This window comes from Budorcas taxicolor, chromosome 6, assembly GCF_023091745.1.
Source record: "Budorcas taxicolor isolate Tak-1 chromosome 6, Takin1.1, whole genome shotgun sequence".
Lineage (NCBI taxonomy): Eukaryota > Metazoa > Chordata > Mammalia > Artiodactyla > Bovidae > Budorcas > Budorcas taxicolor.
In genome coordinates this window covers 58,845,274-58,867,876 of record NC_068915.1, presented here as the reverse complement: position 1 = coordinate 58,867,876, position 22,603 = coordinate 58,845,274, and the positions used below count along the sequence as shown (strand labels likewise).

At 39.2% G+C, this 22,603-nt stretch overlaps 1 protein-coding gene across 1 annotated transcript in view; it reads right to left on the bottom strand.

Moving 5' to 3' along the window:
• LOC128049504 (WD repeat-containing protein 19) overlaps nucleotides 1-22,603 on the bottom strand; it is a 169,530-nt gene that overhangs the window by 32,560 nt on the left and 114,367 nt on the right. The window contains exons 23-31 of the mRNA XM_052641755.1: nucleotides 21,953-22,059; nucleotides 20,869-20,991; nucleotides 17,399-17,548; nucleotides 15,363-15,510; nucleotides 15,033-15,237; nucleotides 12,156-12,315; nucleotides 11,858-11,968; nucleotides 7,620-7,729; nucleotides 1,920-1,977 (exon numbers count right to left, since the gene is read on the bottom strand). Of these exons, the coding sequence (XP_052497715.1) occupies nucleotides 1,920-1,977; nucleotides 7,620-7,729; nucleotides 11,858-11,968; nucleotides 12,156-12,315; nucleotides 15,033-15,237; nucleotides 15,363-15,510; nucleotides 17,399-17,548; nucleotides 20,869-20,991; nucleotides 21,953-22,059 (1,172 nt within the window). The remainder of the gene's footprint in view (nucleotides 1-1,919; nucleotides 1,978-7,619; nucleotides 7,730-11,857; nucleotides 11,969-12,155; nucleotides 12,316-15,032; nucleotides 15,238-15,362; nucleotides 15,511-17,398; nucleotides 17,549-20,868; nucleotides 20,992-21,952; nucleotides 22,060-22,603) is intronic.

Here is a 22,603-nt window from a genome sequence, read left to right as displayed (position 1 = left end):
GAACAACAGACTGGTTCCAAATAGGAAAAGGAGTACGTCAAGGCTGTATATTGTCACCCTGCTTATTTAACTTATATGCAGAGTACATCATGAGAAATACTGGGCTGGAAGAAGCACAAGCTGGAATCAAGATTGCCAGGAGAAATATCAATAACTTCAGATATGCAGATGACACTACCCTTATGGCAGAAAGTGAAGAGGAACTAAAGAGCCTCTTGATGAAAGCGAAAGAGGAGAGTGAAAAAGTTGGCTTAAAGCTCAACATTCAGAAAATGAAGATCATGGCATCTGGTCCCATCACTTCATGGGAAATAGATGGGGAAACAGTAGAAATGGTGTCAGACTTTATTTCTTTGGGCTCCAAAATCACTGCAGATGGTGATTGCAGCCATGAAATTAAAAGATGTTTACTCCTTGGAAGAAAAGTTATGACCAACCTAGAGAGCATATTGAAAAGCAGAGACATTACTTTGCCAACAAAGGTCCGTCTAGTCAAGGCTATGGTTTTTCCAGTGGTCATGTATGGATGTGAGAGTTGGACTGTGAAGAAAGCTGAGCGCCGAAGAATTGATGCTTTTGAACTGTGGTGTTGGAGAAGACTCTTGAGAGTCTCTTGGACTGCAAGGAGAGCCAACTAGTCCATTCTGAAGATCAACCCTGGGATTTCTTTGGAGGGAATGATGCTGAAGCTGAAATTCCAGTACTTTGGCCACCTCATGCGAAGAGCTGACTCACTGGAAAAGACTCTGATGCTGGGAAGGACTGGGGGTAGGAGAAGGGGACTACAGAGGATGAGATGGCTGGATGGCATAACTGACTCGATGGACGTTTAGTCTGAGTGAATTCCGGGAGTTGGTGATGGACAGGGAGGACTGGCGTGCTGAGATTCATGGAGTCGCAAAGAGTCGGACATGACTGAGCTGAACTGAACTGATAGTTATTTGAATTCAACAAGGGAGTGGATGAAAAAAACCATGATACATGCAAACAATGAAAGTTAAGAAGCTCTTAAGAAATTAAATCATTCATATGTATTGAGTTGGAAACACCATAAGGCAAAATGCTGTTTTTCTTTTACAGAACAGATTCTCAGTTGATCTTTGCTGAGAGAATGGAAGTGAATGGTTTTATTTTTAGTAAAAATCCCTATTGTATACATATCTATATGCTTAGAAGAGATTCTGGATGGAAATATATAAGATCATGACCGGCAGTCATCATTAAGGATTGGGTTTTGAGGAGAGAATGTTGAACTCTCACTTTGTAAGGTTAACAGACTTTGGTGATTTTTCAAATTGACTATAATGACATTGTTATCACTTTTGTGATAAAAGGCTAGATATAAAACCGAAAATAAAAAGATTTTCAATCTTGACATCACCTAACAAAAGTATAAATTTTTATCGCCAAATTTATCTTGTTGAGTTAAATTCTGAGATGGTCTGGGACAAGAGAATGGACTGGAATGGTGGGTAAAGTATATGCTTACCAGGTTAATCATACAAGATATAGCATGAGTGATAAAATGGCAGAAAAACCTTTATGGACTGGGAATTCACTTTCAAAGCGGTTACTGAAACGTTTTAAGAGTGAAACGAAAAGCCTTATGAAACTAACAGCTAGCCTGGAAGTGGAAAGGGATACAAATTTTACTCCCAATCTCAACAAAAAGCTCATATTTAGGGTGCAATGGAAAACAAAGCTTTTTCAGACAGATAAAAATATTATCAATGTCAGTTTTTAAGAGGTCAAAGTGTTTTAAAATGATTTAACAATGTCCTTGCAAAGTTGTTAATAAACTGAAAAAAAAAAGGCTCACCTGCTTCATACTAAATAAATACAATGCAAATAAGATTATTTCTTACAGGAAACTAACAACAAACTCGAAGATAACTATGCGTATCTTTATTCAAGGTTACCTTATTATCACCTGTTATTCCTTTCTCATAATGAGCCAAAGCATTTACATAATCACCTCTGGAAAAAAAAGAGTTAATTTTAATTCACATTTAAGTATCCTGTTTACATATACAAGATTTAAAACATAATCTGTCACTGAGTTGCTTAAGCACATGAAAGATGTGATACACAATGTTTATGCATGCATTCTTTGAAATGCAGGCCATTATTTTGCTACTTTTTTTTTTTTACTTTATTTTACAATACTGTATTGGTTTTGCCATACATTGACATGAATCCACCACGGGTGTACATACGTTCCCAAACATGAACCCCCTCCCACCTCCCTCCCCATAACATCTCTCTGGGTCATCCCCGTGCACCAGCCCCAAGCATCCTGTATCCTGCATTGCACAAAGACTGGCAATTCGTTTCTTACATGATAGTATACATGTTTCAATGCCATTCTCCCCAATCATCCCACCCTCTCCCTCTCCCTCAGAGTCTAAAAGTCCACTCTACACATCTGTGTCTCTTTTACTGTCTCGCATACAGGGTCATCATTGCCATCTTTCTAAATTCCATATATATATGTGTTAGTATACTGTATTGGTGTTTTTCTTTCTGGCTTACTTCACTCTGTATAATAGGCTCCAGTTTCATCCATCTCATTAGAACTGATTCAAATGTATTCTTTTTAATGGCTGAGTAATACTCCATTGTGTATATGTACCACAGCTTTCTTATCCATTCATCTGCTGATGGACATCTAGGTTGTTTCCATGTCCTGGCTATTATAAAGAGTGCTGCAATGAATATTGGGGTACATGTGTCTCTTTCAATTCTAGTTTCCTTGGTGTGTATGCCCAGCAGTGGGATTGCTGGGTCATAAGGCAGTTCTATTTGCAATTTTTTAAGGAATCTCCACACTGTTCTCCATAGTGGCTGTACTAGTTTGCATTCCCACCAACAGTGTAGGAGGGTTCCCTTTTCTCCACACCCTCTCCAGCATTTATTGCTTGCAGACTTTTGGATTGCAGACATTCTGACTGGTGTGAAGTGGTACCTCATTGTGGTTTTGATTTGCATTTCTTTAATAATGAGTGATGTTCAGCATCTTTTCATGTGTTTGTTAGCCATCCGTATGTCTTCTTTGGAGAAATGTCTATTCAGTTCTTTGGCCCATTTTTTGATTGGGTCGTTTATTTTTCTGGAATTGAGCTGCGTAAGTTGCTTGTATATTTTTGAGATTAAAGATCTAAATGTAAGACCAGAAACTATAAAACTCCTAGAGGAGAACATAGGCAAAACACTCTCCAACATAAATCACAGCAGGATCCTCTATGATCCACCCCCCAGAATTCTGGAAATAAAAGCAAAAATAAACAAATGGGATCTAATTAAAATTAAAAGCTTCTGCACAACAAAGGAAACTATAAGCAAGGTGAAAAGACAGCCTTCTGAATGGGAGAAAATAATAGTAAATGAAGCAACTGACAACTAATCTCAAAAATATACAACAACTTATTTTGCTACTTTAAAAGTAAGTATTAAGCTAGATTATGCTAAGAGTGTAAGGTACTAACTTTGTACTATGCTAGGCATTTTGGGGAGCTACATTAAAGTTTTGGGGTCACTTTTGTTTAATTATCTCCTTTGGGGTTCTAAGGAACTTCCTTAGTAACTCAGTTGGTAAAGAATCTGCCTGCAATGCAGAAGACCCGTGTTCAATCCCTGGGTAGGGGAAGATGCCCTGGAAAAGGGAACGGCAACCCACTCCAGTACTCTTGCTTGGAGAATTTCATGGACAGAGGATGTGGTGGACTACAGTCCATGGGACTGCAAAGAGTTGGACACAACTGTGTGACAAACTTTCCTTTCCTCCTTTCCTTTGGGGTTCTAAAGACAATCATGAGACCATAAAAAGCAATGTTTGTTCTTTTTTTTCCACAAATACCCAGTATTTATAAGTGCAATATGTATTGAGAGAATCTGTGTAGAAATTAAGGAAAATACTGGGGATGACAGTATTAAGGGCCCTGATTCTTATTCTGATAAAAAGTATCATATTGTTTGTTTAGTCACTAAGATGTGTCCGACTCTGCAACCCCATGGACTGTAGCCTGCCAGGCTCCTCTGTCCATGGGATTTGCCAGGCAGGAATACTGAAGTGGGTTGCCATTCTCTTCTCCAGGGGATCTTTCTGACCCAAGGATTGAACTCTTGTCTCCTGTCTCCTGCACTGGCAGGCAGATTCTTTACTACTGAGACAGCAGGGAATATAAATGATACCACTCCCTCTTCCCATGATGGATGCTAATATGGATCTGCATATCTAGAAGCCATATTTATTACCTCAGTTCATTCTTACTGCTTGCAACAGAATGGATCAGTGATTGCTTAGTATCCATCTGGAGATCCATTGTCCTTTAAGAAACCATCTCCTCCAGAATAAATTAATCAGCTCTGAAAAATCAGCTTAGACCAGTCAACCTCCCTCAGCTTCACTCAATTTCCTCATCTGTTGGTTACAAGGAATTTGCTGGACAGCCCAGAGCTTCACAGTCAGCAGTGTTCCTACGTGGGAGTTTCTAATGCTGCTGTGCTATGCTTAGTTTGTCCGACTCTTTGCAACCCTATGAACTGTAGCCCGCCAGGCCCCTCTGTCCATGGGGATTCTCCAGGCAAGAATACTGGAGTGGGTTGCCATGTACTCTCCAGGGGATCTTCCCAACCCAGTGATTGAACCCAGGTCTCCCGCACTGCAGGCGGATTCTTTACCATCTGAGCCACCAGGGAAGCCCCAAATACTGAAGTGGGTAGCCTATCCCTTCTCCAGGAGATCTTCCCGATCCAGGAATCCAACCAGGGTCTCCTGCATTGCAGGTGGATTCTTTACCAGCTGAACTACCCAGGAAGCCCAGGAATTTCCAATATTTGGACCCAATTACATCAGCACAGATAGAGATGTCTCTTGATGGTTCCTCCTTCAGGAACCTGAGGTTTCCCTTGAGCAAGCCCAATTAAGAGATGCTAGAGGAGATGAGCCCTGGGATTTCTTTGGAAGGAATGATGCTGAAGCTGAAACTCCAGTACTTTGGCCACCTCATGTGAAGAGTTGACTCACTGGAAGACTCTGATGCTGAGAGGGATTGAGGGCAGGAGGAAAAGGGGGCGACAGAGGATGAGATGGCTGGATGGCATCACGGACTCGATGGACATGAGTCTGAGTGAACTCCGGGAGATGGTGATGGACAGGGAGGCCTGGCGAGCTGCGATTCATGGGGTCGCAAAGAGTCGGACATGACTGAGCGACCGAACTGAACTGAAACTGAGACTTGGGAACCCTTACTTTTTTTTAATGGTATTTTAGTTCATGTTATTTATTTTGGAACTCTCATGTGGCCCTAGCTCATGATTCTAATGTCAGACTGGAGAGCTAATCCTTCACACAGATGTCAGATAGGTCCTTCTTTGATCTAATCAATGTCTTGGATGTGGAATGAAAAAGACTGTTGGAACTGAGCAGAGGCCCAGGGCCTTAGAATCAAACTCAGCAGCTGGTGGGACTCCTCTGGTGGTCCAGTGGCTAAGACATCACACTCTCAATGCAAGGGTCCTGGGTGCAATCCCTCCCTGGTCAGGAAACTAGATCCCACATGCCATAACTAAGAGGTCACATGCCACAAATAAGACCTGGTGCAGCCAAACAAATAAATATTTTTTAAAAATCAGCACCTGGTAGCCACTGGGGTACTGGATAGTGATGACCTATACCTAATTAGTTATGATTATCACAAGAGTAAGTCTCCTGATTTGGGTGTTGGGGTGCATACCTAGATCAGGACCCAGGGGTCAGTATAGAAACAGTGAAAACTATGGAAACTGGTGACTTCACAGTCACATGTTGAGCAAAAATGGTTAAAGAAGTATCAATAACATCAGACTTTCAACTGGCTCAGCTCACCTGACTATGATGAGACAGTTTTTGAGGGTTTGCTACAAAGACTTTGATTCTCCCGAAAGGAGGAACAAGGGAAGTTTTCTGGATAGTTCCAGAGCTTCCTCAAGTGCTTGTGCTCTGACAGGGGAGGGTGGGTCATCTCCCAGTGCAGTGACCCTCTTCTCTTTACTCTCAGCCCCAGTCATTCACACGACAGAGATGCAGGGCCAGGGCACTGGGCCTCCTCTCTTGAGTTATGCACTAAGATTCCTGTTTATTCTTTTCAACATATTGGATTAACTCTAAGGGGCAGATTAAGATTGACTATGAAGAAATAAAATCTCCAAAAAGCTTTTATTTGCAAAATGGGAACTTTTAAATAAGGTATCCTGGTTAGAAATGAAAGAGTACTTTTTGATGGAGTAATTTCTACAACTATTATCTGTCAATATTCTCAATGACTATAAAGTCTATATGAAAATAAAATGGAACTACATAAAAATGATTTTTAATGTTAGAACCATATTTTCTTTGTTCAAGAAGCAGTGTTTTTCCCATTTTATAATTTTTGAAAATGGAATATATCCTATAATAAATTGTCCAGTTATGATGTAGTTGTCATTGCAACTACATATACTTGCAAACTTGTATCTGTCAATAAATGATTCAGTTCTTGTCTCTGCAGGCATCTGCGTTAGTGACATTAACCACAGCTGAATGCGAGTCTAAAATTGGATCCTGAAATCCCTCTAAAATTACGCTTTTAGGCAGGACTGAAGTAAAAAAGTATAGTCTGTCAATTAAGACTACTGACAGTTAACACTGTCTAGCAATTAAGACGGAGAAGGCAATGGCAACCCACTCCAGTACTCATGCCTGGAAAATTCCATGGACGGAGGAGCCTGGTAGGCTGCAGTCCATGAGGTCGCTAAGAGTCGGACACAACTGAGTGACTACACTTTCGTTTTCCACTTTCATGCACTGGAGAAGGAAATGGCAACCCACTCCAGTATTCTTGCCTGGAGAATCCCAGGGACAGGGGAGGCTGGTGGGCTGTAGTCTATAGGGTGGCACAGAGTCGGACACAACTGAAGCAACTTAGCAGCAGCAGCAATTAAGAACACTAGAAATTTCTAAATCTCTCAGAACAGATTATGGTATTTTCAAAGGCAGGCGAGATCTGTGAAGCATATTCATCATGCATCAGCAGGGCTTATTACTCAAGCACTGCAGCTTCACCTTGAAAAGCTTCTGGCTTGATTTGCAACATGAACTGATGAATTTTTATCCGTGTGCAATTCAATCTTAAAAAGCAGAAGTACAAGTTGAAGCAAATAGAGTTGTAGAATAAAGCCTGTATCTTTCACCAGGCCTTGAATTCACACTGCAAATCCTCAAAGTGTTCAAAGAGGTCAAGGTCATGATAGTAAATTAAGAAAAGCAGAGTCACCTTGACACTATGTGTAACTGTTGTTGGCCAAATGTGTTTCAAAACAATATTTCTCAATTCAAAACAATTCTAAATATGGAAAAGACTTAGACCCAAACTGAGATTTTGATGCTGAAAGGGAGTGGATAGATACATGGATAAGACATCATTAGTTAGAATAAAACATTTTTGGATGTATAATTAATATGGTTTTTTTCTACCTAAGAAGCCACTATTAAATCCATGGATTTAATTATTAAATCAATGGCCTTATAATGAATAGCAGTTTAGAACTGAAGATATTCAGTAATTAGATACTGACTGAAACATATAAAGATGAGGACTTACGTGAATTCAAGCTGAATAGCATATTCTTTTGATATAAACGGTATTTGGTCTGGGGCTAAACGTTTTGCCAGTTGTAGAGCACTGTCCCAGTGCTGCAAATCCCTTCTCATCTATTAGAAAGAGAAAGATATTAATTTCAAATAGCAAATTATTCTGCACATTACCATATAGTGCTGGTTTTAATAAAAGTGATTACATTCCCTGGTGGCTCAATGGACCACTGCCAATGCAGGGGACATGGGTTTGGTCCAGGAAGATTCTAAGTGGTGTGCCACAACTACTGAGCCTGTGCCTTCCAGGGCCCATGGCTATTACAATGGTTCATGGCCCTCCAAAACTCAATCCTAAACAAAATCTTATTCTCTTTAGTATTTAATTTGTCTCAATAGGAAAAGGGCTTCCCTGGTGGCTCAGAGGTTAAAGTGTCTACCTCCAATGAGGGAGACTCGGGTTTGATTCCTGGGTCGGGAAGATCCCCTGGAGAAGGAAATGGTAACCCACTCCAGTATTCTTGCCTGGAGAATCCCATGGATGGAGAAGCCTGGTAGGCTACAGTCCATGGGGTCGCAAAGAGTCAGACATGACTGAGTGACTTCACTTTCACTAGGAAAAAATTAAATTGAATTAAAATTAATTCAATCAACTAAATTAAAATTAGTATTTCTTCTCAGAGGGGAGATGATAAAGAAAAAGTTGAGAAATACTTTACTATAGGAATCAATCTTATTTTCTGAGAAAATCTGAACCTGTATCATGAGATGAATAGTAGCAAACATAAATAAAATGTGAACATGTCTCTCTCTCTGACTCCTGAGGTCTTTTATCTGTGTCTGGGGCACAATTTCACAATTCCAAAATTGTATGTAATTATTTTATACTGTTAGGTTAATCATGTTCCCATTATGGCTTAAAATTGTAATTATCGTTCATTTTTTGTCTGGCTATTGATTGCAAAAACTGAGAAACATCTTTTCACTATTGTGATTATGTAACTATTACTCACTTAATACCATTGTATTATGATTGGTCAACAGAAAAATTATAGAATTCTGTATCACCAAAACTACCATTTAATAGAAAAACCTGTAATCACTTTTTAAAATTCATATGCATATCAGAATTATCTTGGAATTTTTTTGAAAAATACAAATACAAATGCCCAGGGATTGCTTTTTTTTTTTTTTGCTAGAGCTCCAGTTTCTAATGAACAGCCGTTATGGGAGAATGCCACTGAAACATGTATAATATCATATGTGAAACGAATTGCCAGTCCAGGTTTGATGCATGATACAGGGTGCTTGGGGCTGGTGCACTGGGATGACCCAGAGGGATGGGATGGGGAGGGAGGTGGGAGGGGGGTTCAGGATGGGGAACACATATACACTCATGGCGGATTCAAGTCAATGTATGGCAAAACCAATATAATATTGTAAAGCGAAATAAAGTAATTAAAAATAAATAAAAATAAAAATAAAAACACCTGGACTATATGAGGATCTTTCATTTTTATCTATTTTGTTTCATTATTTCTATTTCATATTCAGTGCTCCCATTTCATTTTGTTTTCCAATTTTCCATCTTTTCTTTTTTTGGATGTTCTTTCTCAAGTCTTTATCAAAAATAGTAGAAAAGCTTTTGTAAACATATATGTATGTTTAAAAACTTATGAATTTTTGCCTAACTAAAAAATTAATGACATTTTGATTCCACTTGTTTTTCTTAGTATGAATAGAATGCTAGATTTCCAAATTAAAAAAAACAGATATGCAACAAGCAACAAAGGTTTACCGTACAGCACAGGGAACAGAATGACGTAATAACCTACACTGGAAAATAATTTCAGAAGTAATGTGTATATGTATAACTGAATCACAGGCACAAAAAAGAATTCTACTTTTTGAAATTCAGTTTTTCTAAATGTCCTATGGACATCTAATAACATATGAGATACAAAATTTTAAATTTATTTGTGTAGGATATGATTAGGACTTCCCAGGTACCACTAGTAGTAAAGAACCCACCTGCCAATGCAGGAGATATAAGAGATGTGGGTTCGACCCCTGGGTCTGGAAGATCCCCTGCAGGAGGGCATAACAACCCACTCCAGTATTCTTGCCTGGAGAATCCCATGGACAGAGGAGCCTGGTGGGTGCAGTCCAGTGGGTCACAAAGGGATGGACATGACTGCAGTGACTTAGCATACAAGCACACAGGATATGATTAACATAAATTAATTAAATATAAATCTATTATATTTAAATTATTAATGACATCATTCAAGATGCTCCTATTCTTTCTGCACTTGGTAAAATGGTCTCAGAAATGTTAATATGTCTCACTATATATTATATATTGCTTCTTTTCCCTTTTATTTCTTCTGATTTTTACTTTATGTCTTTTGTTTCTTTGTTGTTAAGTGTCTAATGGTTTATGATATCTTCTTTGTGAATTGTTCCTTTTATCATTAAAATATTCATCTTTGTTTCATTTAAAATAAATAATAATAAAAAACTAACCATTAAAGAGTAAACCATTAATCTTCTGGAGTTCATTCCTCACTTTATTCACCCTCTGTACAGAATTAACAATGGCTAACATTTTGCAAGTGATATTTTCCACTCTAAGACATTAGCCTATTTACTTTCCGCAACTAGGCCTTTTATAATGAGCTGTTCCTGTACCAATTTTAGGAATCCAGAACTGAGGCAGAGAGGCTAGTTTTGCACACACACTCTCACTGTTAGTGTGTGGCAGGGCTGAGCAGTAGGACTTTGCCTCCAAAGTTTTTACTTAGCTAACCTGTCAGCCTTCAAGGTGAGGTTAAAGGAACAATGGGGTACAGTCACCGCTCCCCACTGTGAAGCCATCAGCTTAAATCCTTTACGAAGCCAGGAGCACGTGACAAGTGTCCACAGCTAATGCGGAAGAGTGAGGATGACATCTCTGCCCTCACTCAGGGAAGCCCTGTTCCTATTCCAGCACATACCAATCCAAGATCTGAAAATTTCTCAGGGTGTCCCCAGTCCTCTCAAATAATACTGTGAGTGCAAGCGCGCTAAGTCGCTTCAGTCACGTCTGATTCTTTGCAAGCCCATGGACCGTACCCCACCAGGCCGCTTTGTCCATGGGATTCTCCATGCATGAATACTGAAGTGGGTTGGCACTTCCTACTCTAGGGGATCTTCCTGACCCAAGGATCGGACCCACATCTCTTTCATCTGCTGTATTGGCAGGCGGGTTGTTTACCACTAATGCCACCCGGGAAGCCAGTAACACTGGAAAACCATCTAATTTTTTTCTTAACATTCAGTCCACTTAAAATTTAAAAATGGAATTTGCTATAGAACAATTTGAAAAAGATAAGTCGTGAAATCAATAGCAAATGTGCTTTCTCTATGTGGTTGTGGAAATGTTGGCTGAGGTGGAACAATGTTAGTGACGACAGCCACCATCTGTGTCTTTACAGTTAAGCTGGCGCCGTTCCCAAAGATCTAATCCCATTCTTACGTCTTTACGGCAACCCTATGGGCTACATATTATTATCCCTCCTTTAAATGGGATCTAGGGCACTGAGACATGGAATAACTGGTCCAAGGGCACACAGAGGTGGGATCTGAAACCCAACTCTAAAGGCCACATTCTTAACTGCTCTTCTACACAGCCACAGTGCTCTCCTACCTCGTGTGGCCCTGGGTCCTTCATTCTGTTCTGGTCCTTCCCTCGTAATGCTCACCTCTGGGACACTAGTGATGATACACAAGCCTTAGCCTACCCCTCTTCACACACAAGAGAACGTCACACAGTAAATGATAAATGTGCCCCAGGTTTCCCATTTGGAAAATAGAGAAAATAATAGTATTATCTCACAGGAGTGTTGGGAGGGTTGAATGAATTAAAATATTTATGTCAACACTTAGAAAAGTACCTGGTAAATGTAAGCACTCAATAAATGATGTCTGTTTTCATTTGTATGTGTTTTTGTAAGTTACAGAATCTGTTCTCTTTGGATACACTCTGACTCTAAATTATTTGGTAATGTTACAATACCATGCCTTTTACTGCTCCATAGAACACAGAGTGAAAATATTTCTAAGGTTAATGAATACTCAGGGGTTCTTAAAGCTGAAGTCTGAGTTCAAGGAGGGGGAAGGCATGTGGTGCCTGGTGCTGAGAGATGTTAACTCTTTAAAAGAGGTCAGAGCCTCTTTGCGCGTTCTTTCCCTCATCTGCTGCCTTACCTCAAGGGCGGCAACAGGGCAGCTGGATGCCAGGTACAGGTCCTGAGCCAGGTTGAAGTCATTGCTGAACATGGCAAGATGTCCTGCCAGAAGATTGTAGTCCTCTATTCCCTATAAATAAAAACAGTTTTAATGAGAAGAAACTCAAGGGTTTAATTTTTATTTAAGGACTGTGCTTAGGAAGAAGTGGTAGTATCTATCAGTTTTTGAGCTAGGTAAGACTAACTGCAGAAATTTAAATGCTTGACTCAGTATCATTTAAATGCTAATCTGATAATTCCCATAAGATGCTGTTTACCTTTATTTGTTCCAAGGACATCACCATGCCAACGTTTCCAATAGTCCGATAAACACGGATTGCAAACTCCACTTCCATGTGGTGTAGACAGGCTCTGGCCAGTTCATTCCAGGCAGCCTGATCATTGAGAATCTTGCACAGTTCCCAGGCATCAGAAAACCTGGCATTTGAATATATAAGCATAATCAAGGAGCTCTATTTGTTTCCTACTAGGCAGTTTTTCCCAGGGACAGGGAAGCCTCATGGGCTGCCGTCTATGGTGTCGCACAGTCGGACACGACTGAAGCGACTTAGCAGCAGCAGCAGCAGGCAGTTTTTAGACTGTATGTAATTTAATGTTATGCCTTAGATAAATTTTGCAAAAATATTTTTCAATCTTTAATCATTTCCAAGTTATAAAAGAACTACATAAACTTTTCTTCCTTTTTTGTATAGATGTTTTTTCCTGAATTTATTGAATTAATCTGAGTCTACGCTGTGTAACCACCCTCCCTCATCAGTAACTAATTCTACTCATTTATTTTTTGGTTTACTTGACACACATATGAAAATTATTTCTGCTGTCATATAAGTCTAATAACATTAGTATTCTATTCCTATAAGCTGGTAAATTTAAAATAGGTCAGCCCACTATGGCCTGCAGCTTCCTGCTTTGGGAAATAAAGTGTGAGTGGAAGACAGCCACTAGCCTGCCTACCCTTTATGGCCTGTCTGGGCTGCTCTCACTCCAACAACCAACCTGGGTAGTTGTGATGGACCCTATAGCCCTTAAAGCCTGAAATACCATTTTGACCATAACAGAAAAAGCTTACTGACTTCTGGTTTAAATCTTAACCACAAATGTCAATGAGACTTTTTGTGGGACTCCTATATTAATGAATATGTCATCCTCCCCATCTAATCATCAATCTAGTTTCCACCCAACACACACACAGTGAGCACTGCTATGTGCCAGGATCTGTGCATGGAACCAAGATGTAAGGATCAAATGTAGTCACTGTCCTTAGGTGGTCACACTTGGGGAAGGCAGAAGAGACAGGTGAGTAAACAGAGGACTATGACATAGCATGGCAGAGATACCAGGGTGCCTACAGTATGTGCATCTTTGTGCTTAGTGCGTTGCATAAATTATCTCGCTGGATCACCCTAACAACCCTATTCCCTATATACTATTATTATTTCTTCTTTATAAAGGAGGAAAGTGAGGCTTAGAGGCCTTAAGAAACCAGCCTAGTGGTAAGAGACAATGTGCTCTAAACCACTCTGCACACCAGATCCTGGCTCTGAGGCAACACATGAGAAAGGCCTCAATCTACACTGCCAGTGGTCAGGGGCTTCAGGGAAGGCTTCCTGGAGGAGAGGGCCCTGCTGAATGGTGGAGAATGAGGCGTTACTACCTACACAGACAGGGAAGGGCAGCCTAAGATGCGAAAGCAGCACATGCCAAGGCAGGAAATCATGAAACATTATTGAATTCAAGCAGTCAGTGGACAGAGAGCACTGGAGGAGTCAGGGCAGGTGAGGCTGGTATTACATCAGCAAGTGCTGAGCATGTCAGGCTGAGGTCCCCGAGAAATAGGGGTCTCTTCCTAAAGCCAGTGGGAAGTCACTGAGGATCAGACTCATTTTCCAAAGTGTGTGGAGAATAGATTGTCTTGAGGCTACCTGGAGAGCGAGCCGTCAGAAGTCACTCTGCTACACATTACTCCATTGGAAGGCCTGAGTTAAGGTGGGGGAATAGTGGAGGAGAAAAAGACCTGGGGGTGTGGGTGTGCGCTGTAGGGCATGTGCACAACATGATTTGGGCAGGGGGAGAAAAGGAGGCTGGGAAAGATGATGACGTGAGTTTGAGGAACTCGTGGACTCCCAGCTACACAGGACTGGGAGGCAGTGGTGATACAGGTTTAAGTCAAGGATGCATATTCTGGAGTTAACCTCATATATAAGGTATTGAAACCACCTTTGAGGAGATTCATTCTGGAAGAATAATTAGAGTGAGAAGATAAGACAGGAGCCCAAGGGACCCTGAGGAAGAGCAACATTTACACAAAGGAATTCACAGTCACCCTAAGAGGTGAGAGGAAAACGCAGGGATAGCTCAGAAAGTAAAGCGTCCACCTACAATGCAGGAGACCCAGGTTCGATCTCTGGGTCGGGAAGATCCCCTGGAGAAGGAAATGGCAATCCACTCCAGTACTCTTGCCTGGAGAATCCCATGGAAGGAGGAGCCTGGTGGGCTACAGCCCATGGGGTCACAAAGAGTCGGACATGACTGAGCGACTTCACTCACTTGAGGAGATTCACTCTGGAAGAATAATTAGAGTGAAAAGAGAAGAAAGGAGCCCAAGGGACCCTGAGGAAGAGCAACATTTACACAGAGGAATTCACTGTGGTCCTAAGAGGTGAGAGGAAAAAGCAGGGTAAAAAAAATCTCAAGTAAGATAAAATCAAACTTTGTTATGATGAAATTAAGGGAGTGTTGAAATAATTACATTTATTAGAATTTCACAATAACTGCGCTATTTGGGAGATTAGAAACCCTTTTTGTTCTGATGGGCTTTTCCCATAGTACAAAAGCCCTTCCTTTAGAATTTACATATATTCTCAAATCGATCATATCTGAGTTTCATGATAATCCCATGAAGTAAATGAGGTAAATACTATTATCTCCATCTTTTTTTTTTTGGTCATGCTGTGTGGCATGTGCGACCTTAGTTTCCCAACCAGTGATCGAACCTGTGCTCCTTGCATTGGAAGAGTATAGTCTTATTAAGCACTGGATGGCCAGGGAATTCCTTTCCATCTATTTTCACAAGATTTGACCTTTAAAATCACAAAAGGAAATGAGAAGCTCCACAAGAAGTGTTTAAGCCATACCTTTTTAGCATTAAAGTCTGTGTCAGCACCTGCCTCAGTTCATGAGGCCCCACGTCTTTTAAAGTGTCGAGGAAGCGGTGAGTGCTAAGGTAGATGTTGTTTATTTTTCCACTCTGGGTCTGGCAGGTCAACTCTCCATTATATAACAGCAAAGGTTTATGAGAGAAAGGAACTTTGGTGCCACCAGCCAGAATGACCTTGGATCCTATATTATAAAACAGACACCTTAATGTTGAAAACTAATAGCACACACATTAAAAAAAGAATGTTTTAATTTTAGTGCAATGGAAATGTAATTCTCAACAAACATACAAAAAAGTGATTAAGTACCTTGGATAGTGTCCTTGTGAAAGACATATGTGTATACCTTATCGTCATCGTAGGCGATAAATACACCTTTATCCATTGGCCAGTTTTCCCAAAGAACACCTTTAATGGTTGGCGAAAAATCTGGAATCTCATAGGTAGCATCATTAACCTAAAAATTAAGGATTTACAGATTTTACCCAAATCTGCACTTAAACCATTATCATTTGCCTTTGTAGGATGGAGCTTGTCTGCAGTCTTAGCTGGTAAAGCTTACCAACTCATATTCAACTCATCAACATCCCAAGATAAATGAAGAAAAGTTTCTTTTCCCCTTTCTATACTAAGCATGGCTTTAAAAAAAACTGTAGTTACATGCAAAGTCAAGGGTTTTATCTAAAATTTGGTGAATTTGCAGGAAAAACTACAAGTCTGGACACAAAACTTCAGGTTAAGAAAAAAAGTTGAAGTTGCTCAGAATGATAACAGAAATATTAACTATGAACACACTTGTGCTTAGAAAATTATCAATAATATTGGGTACAGAAATGCTCCAACTAGAGAAGAAACAAATAATTCATACATGATTTGAGATCTAAATAAATTCCACTTGATACATTTTATTTAAAAACACGCATTCCGACAATGTATTCCAACAAACTGTAATTATAGTAATATAAGCTATTAAAAAAAATCAACCCATATATTCCTATAAACTCAGGCAGATAGGTTTATATATATATCCTGAAAGGAAATCTCTACAAGATTGAATTTCCTTATTAAGCAGGGGGAACTCAAGGTCATCTTTACATTCAGGTCATTTTTCCTCATTTATTTTGTAACTGAGAAATGGGTTGGAAAGAACTAGAATATTAGGAATTTTGAATAAATAATCCAGGCACTTCTGTTGAAACCTGTTATACATTTGTCAAAGACAGAAAAGAAAAGAAATAAAGAAAAGAGAAAAAGAAAAAGGGAGGAAGGAAGTTTTACTATCTAGGAGAGTATATCGTGAAGTGAGAGCTGTCTTCAGGGAATGTGTCTTCACTGTGGTAAAGCTAAGACACCTGGGAACAGTTATTAAGGTTCAGTCCAAGCACAGCTGTAGGCTGTGTGAACTATGAACAAAAATATACTAATTGGATATTAAAAAAAAAATCCAAGTATAGTAAGTGAGATAAAACCACAATATTTCCTTTTTTCTAAATTAAGCCTTGTAAAAGTTAAGGATGTTTAAAAAAAAAGAGTAACTAAATCTAAAAATCTTAATCAACCCTGACTATTCACTGGAAGACTGACGCTGAAGCTCCAATACTTTGGCCACCTGATGTGAAGAACTGACTCACTGGAAAACACCCTGATGCTGGGAAAGAGTGGAGGCAGGAGCAGAAGAGAGTGACATGAGGATGAGATGGTTGGATGGCATCACCAGCTCAAAGGACATGACTCTGAGCAAACTCCTCCAAGATAAAAACTTCCTTTATCTTGGACATGAGACAGTCAAGGACCGGGAAGCCTGGTATGCTGCAATCCATGGGATCGCAAAGAATCAGACACAATTGAATGACTGAACAACAATAAAAAATGTCTAAAAATGGATTCATCTGTTTTTAAATCACCTGATTAAAAAAAAATCTTTCCTTAGTGTTCAGGATCTTTAAGAGAAGAGGAAAATCAACTGAGGCGGGCAGAAAGGACAGGGAACGGTCCTTGCTCTCTGAAGCTATTGCATTTCCGGGGAGAAAACTCATGTTATCTGAAGATACACTGTAGTACTGTGCCATAAATAAGGTTAAAATGATACAGAATAAGGACTGTTCTTTCCATTAAAAAGTCTAAGAGTTTTTAACACTTAAAAATTACAAATAATGTAAAAAGTTTTATAGATGAAAAGTCGTGAAAACAAATCACAAATATACCACAAACATAATAACAAAGTACCATAATTCTCCACATTGTTTAAGAGAAAGTGATCTTATATACAAAATATATTTTAAAAACACTTTTTTCATATGTTGCCATTTTAAAAAATAACTATTTGAAAACTTTTCTAGACTTACTGGACAGTAGACATATCCATCACTTTTTTCATCAATGAAAACTAATCTGGTCCCATTTGGGTCAGGAAAAATCTTTTTCACACTGACGGGATGTCGATAATCATTAACAAACTGCCAGTCTTCAATGTAGAAATACTGAATAACACCAGTCTAAAAAAATCCAGTCATAGAAATGAAAGGTTGTCAAGAAAATACTGTCTTCTCAGCATTTATGTTAAACTATTTCCTAATTTGAAAAAAATAAGTCATATTTTTGATCAAGGAAGAGTCTAAAAATAATATTTACTATATAAGCCAAGTACAGATCCAAGAAAGTAAGTTAAATGAGTATGTACATCCGAGTCAACAGTCTATTATTAGTTCTAACATCCTTAGTCATATTAAGGCTTAACTGATTTTCAGATTTTCCACTTGTAAGAAATACTCTTATTGGTTAAAAGTAACTTTCAAGTCATATTACTTAAAATATTTTTGCTGTTAACAAATTAGAAAATTAAGTTTAAAATAAACAAAAACCCACAAGATACAGTCATAGTTCTTTAACAACAATGAACACGTAGACATCAACATTTAGAAATATACCATTTAAACTCACTCAAAAAAATGAAATACTTAGGTGTAAATTTAACAAAGCATGCATAGAACTTGTGTGTTAAAAACTAAAAATCACTAATGAAAGAATCCAAGAATATTTAAATAAATGGAGAGGTATACTGTGTTCATGGATTGGTGTCAGAATAAAGACGTTATTTCTCCTGAACTGACAGACAAGATTTTTTTGTAGATACAGACAAGATTATTCTAAAATTTACATGGCCCTGCACAGGAACTAGAATAGGTAAAACAGTTGTGAAAAAAAATGGGAAAATTAGTCTTTTTTTTTTTTTTTTTTAATAGCTACAGTGATCATTGTGTAGTACTGGTGGAGGGACAGACACACAGACCACTGGAATAGACTAGAAAAGCCAGACTGTTATCAGGGATTAAGGTAGAGGCAAGAAGAAAGTGGGTGTGGAGATAAATGCAACATGAAGGATCCTGGTGGAGACAGAATTGTTCTATATCTTGCCTGTTAATGTCAATACCTTGGTTGTGATATGTAATATAATGTTACCATTGGGAGAAACCAGGAAAAGGATTTATAGGATCTCTCTGTATTGTTTCTTATACCTGCAGGTGAGTCTACGATGATCCCAAAATAGAAAGTTTAATTAAAATAAAAACACATGTTAACATCTGACATTTCTATTCAGGCCAAGATGGCGTGACTGGACTTAATTTGCCCACCCAAAAGAACCAAAAATAACAGACAAAATACATGAAATATGATTTTCAAGATACTGGAATAAGGCAACATAGGATAAGGGTCTCTTGGAGATGGGAAACAAGCTAAGTCCTGTGATTGCTCCAGTTTTTGCCTTGGGAGAGTCTTCAAGCCATGGCAAACCGGGGGAACATGCCGGTGGAGCGCGACTCCCTGAGCTGCAGAGACTGAGCTGAGGATCCAGTGGGGCAGAAGGGAGGTGGCTAGACTTGCAGCGTATAACACCAGAGAGGAGAGAGATGCACTGAGAGAGCACTGAAGATCTTCAGAGGGTCCACCCTGAGTCTTCAGCAGAGTACTGATCACTGCACACTTAGAAAATTGTCAAAGCCAGGGAGAAGAACCATCCAAAGGCATTAGAGGAAACAGTGACTGGCACTCACAGAGAATTGGGAACAGTGACTGTTTCCAACTGGCAGATTAGAAAACGTAATTCACAGGAAGTGTGTTCACAAGAGAGTTCCAGAAAAACATCTATTTCTGCTTTCTTGACTATGCCAAAGCCTTTGACTGTGTGGATCACAATAAACTGGAAAATTCTGAAAGAGATGGGAATACCAGACCACCTAACCTGCCTCTTGAGAAATCTGTATGCAGGTCAGGAAGCAACAGTTAGAACTGGACATGGAACGACAGACTGGTTCCAAATAGGAAAAGGAGTACATCAAGGCTGTATATTGTCACCCTGCTTATTTAACTTATATGCAGAGTACATCATGAGAAACACTGGACTGGAAGGAGCACAAGCTGGAATCAAGATTACTGGGAGAAATATCAATAACCTCATTATGCAGATGACACCACCCTTATAGCAGAAAGTGAAGAGGAACTCAGAAGCCTCTTGATGAAAGTGAAAGAGGAGAGTGAAAAAGATAAGCATATATAAACATATATACACACACACACACACACACACACACACACACATATAGCTTCCCTGCTTATTTTATAGAGTTAATGAGATAAAATAAGTGAGATCAGGGCTTTATAAATTGTTGTGTGTTATATAAATGTACTATTAATTTATTTACTACTTATTTACCATATCACCACCACTTTATCTGATACATGAGACCTACCTTACTCATGTGTATAAGCTCAAAAACTGATTTTGGGTCAAATTTAAATTTAAAAAGTCTCTCTTCTGGCAATAAGCATGTTTTTAAATATGCTCTTTTAAAAAAACAATGTGAGAAAACAGAACCTTTGAAACAGTGATTAATTGCCTTTCTAATGAAGGACAGGGAAGCCTGTGTGCTGCAGTCCATGGGGGAGTCAGACATTGCTGAGCAACTGAACAATAGCAACAAATGTGGAAACAATGCCTTTTTTTTTAAACCAATTTAGTGAATTCTTCTAGAGGCTAAGCAAGGTAACAGGTATGATATGCTTTGAAAAATCTTTAAAAGTTTTTACAAATATAAATGCTATTACTAAACTATGCTTTATGCATATGTGGCTAATGTAACATCTAAGAGTACAGGGTGTTGATGGTTCAAATGACCAAAAGGTTGAAGTGGGATTCTCAATATTCAATTAATTTTAATTAAATGCCTGCTAAATGTAGGCATTGGATAGCTATAGTTGAATGAGGTGTCTTACATTTGTCATCAAATTAAATCCTGAAAGCATCAAGATAAGGAAAATGAGACTGGAAGTGTCAAGCAGCAAGTAACAGGACTAGTATTTGAGCCCAGGTTGTCCAGACTCCAAAGTCTGTCCTTTTCATTGTGCCATCAAAGTTGCTTATAGTTACAAAAGCACTTGATAATAGCAAATCACACCAAAGTGCTCTACATACATATATAATAATTTTTTGCACATATAATGCTTCCCAGGTGGCTCAGTGGTAAAGATTCTGCCTGCCAATGCAGGAGGCGTGGGTTTGCTTCCTGGTTTGGGAAGAGCCCCTGGAGGGGGAAATGGCAACCCACTCCAGTATTCTTGCCTGGATAATCCCAAAGACAGAAGAAAACTACAGTCCATGGGGTTGCGAAGAGTTGGACACAAGTGAGTAACTGAGCATATATGCATGTATGCACATATAATATCTATATAACATATATATACACACACGTATATAATAAATTACAAGGTAAAAATGAGAAATTTTCCCACATTCTATATTACAGAAGACAACACGTACATCTGTGCCATAGATGAGGAAATCACCAGTTAAGGCATGACATAAAATACGGCACTTATCATCCACTGCTGGGAAAAGTCGCGTCTCACGTTCTTCTTGAGCATCCAACATTTCACTTTCTATCTAAAACAAAGAATAATAGTGGCTCATAGACTTAACTGAATAAATCTGGTTTGCAATATCTAGGGGGTAATGGGAGTCTTTTTCTTAAATTCAACTAAATATTTAGGCTCACCAGATAAAGCACTTTACTCAGAAAGGTATCAGGCAGGAACCCAGCTTGCCAGCAAGGCAATTAAATATCCCTTTGAACGAGTTTCCCTGGTGGCTCAGATGGTAAAGAATCTGGCTGCAATGCAGCAAACAGGGTTTGACCCCTGGGTTGGGAAGATCCCCTGGAGAATGGAATAGCTACCTACTCCACTAATTCTTGTCTGGAGAATTCCATGGACAGAGGAGCCTGATGGGCCACAGTTCAAGGGGGTGCAAAGAGTCAGACAGGACTGAGCGACTGACACTTTCACTTTCTTTAACGGTAATAGTCTTTGCAGTAGCCTCTGCAGTTGTCTTGTAGCTAATCTCTTTGGCTTCCCAGAAGTAAAGAGCCAAGAAATACATGTGGGAAGTGTCCTGGTTGAGAAGCCTCATATTTCAAGGGCCAACATCTCTTGAACAACTCATGGAGCATAGTTTCAAGATCCCCACCAGTGACAGGACCAAACACATGGGTCAATCCATTCCAGGAAGCCAGACCTATGGCATTCCCATCAGTTTTTACAACTTACTTATAGTTCCTTCTAGACGCACTTTACATGGCCATTTTTACATAAGCCATGTTATAAGCAGCACAGCTGAAACGTTGTTGGGTTTCTTGGGAACAGAGTTAAAGGGTTAACTGAGGGTTGATCTCATGAGGTTACTCTCATGACAAACTCAAAAGAGTTTTGTCAGTCCTTTATTACATACAGCTTTCTAGCTAGTCTGTACATGGTTGCTTCTTGACCAAAGTTCTTGATTATAAAACACTAGGCTATTCATTGTCATCACTGACCTAAGCAGGCCATGGGACACCAAAAATACTTACCAGATGTAATTGGACTTTGCCTTCAAAAAGTGCAGACGCATAGTCAGAATAAAGGCAAACACTGGCTACTGTCCCCAGATATTCCACATCTTTCAATTTTTTAACAGCTGTAGTAATCAAAACAAAAACAAACACAATAAAATATAGACAAAATGATCTAATCTAATGATCTGCAAATAAGTTTTAAATGTGTGCCTTTGAAAGAATATTCTGAACCTGAAAGTTTAATTTTAGCCATTCTAAAGAAAATCTTAGTTGCCATATAAATTTGCCTTTAGGAATTTCATAGTGGTTCACAAGAAACAAAGTAATAAAAAATAAAGTCACTTGCAAAATAACCAAAAATTAAACCTTAGTGACAAGAAGCTTAATGGACCATCTGAGGATAATTCTCAGGCTGGCTCTGTTCCTGAGGGACATCTGACCTCCTGTGGGAAAGAGGAGAAGGAGGAGGAGGAGGAGGAGGAGAAGAAAAAGTGAGGCTCCCTTCAGATGTCAGTGGTTATTCAAGTATACAGTGGAAGGGGTAGGGAATTAACATTTATGATGCTGTGAAAGTGCTGCACTCAATATACCAGCAAATTTGGAAAACTCAGCAGTGGCCACAGGACTGGAAAAGGTCAGTTTTCATTCCAATCCCAAAGAAAGGCA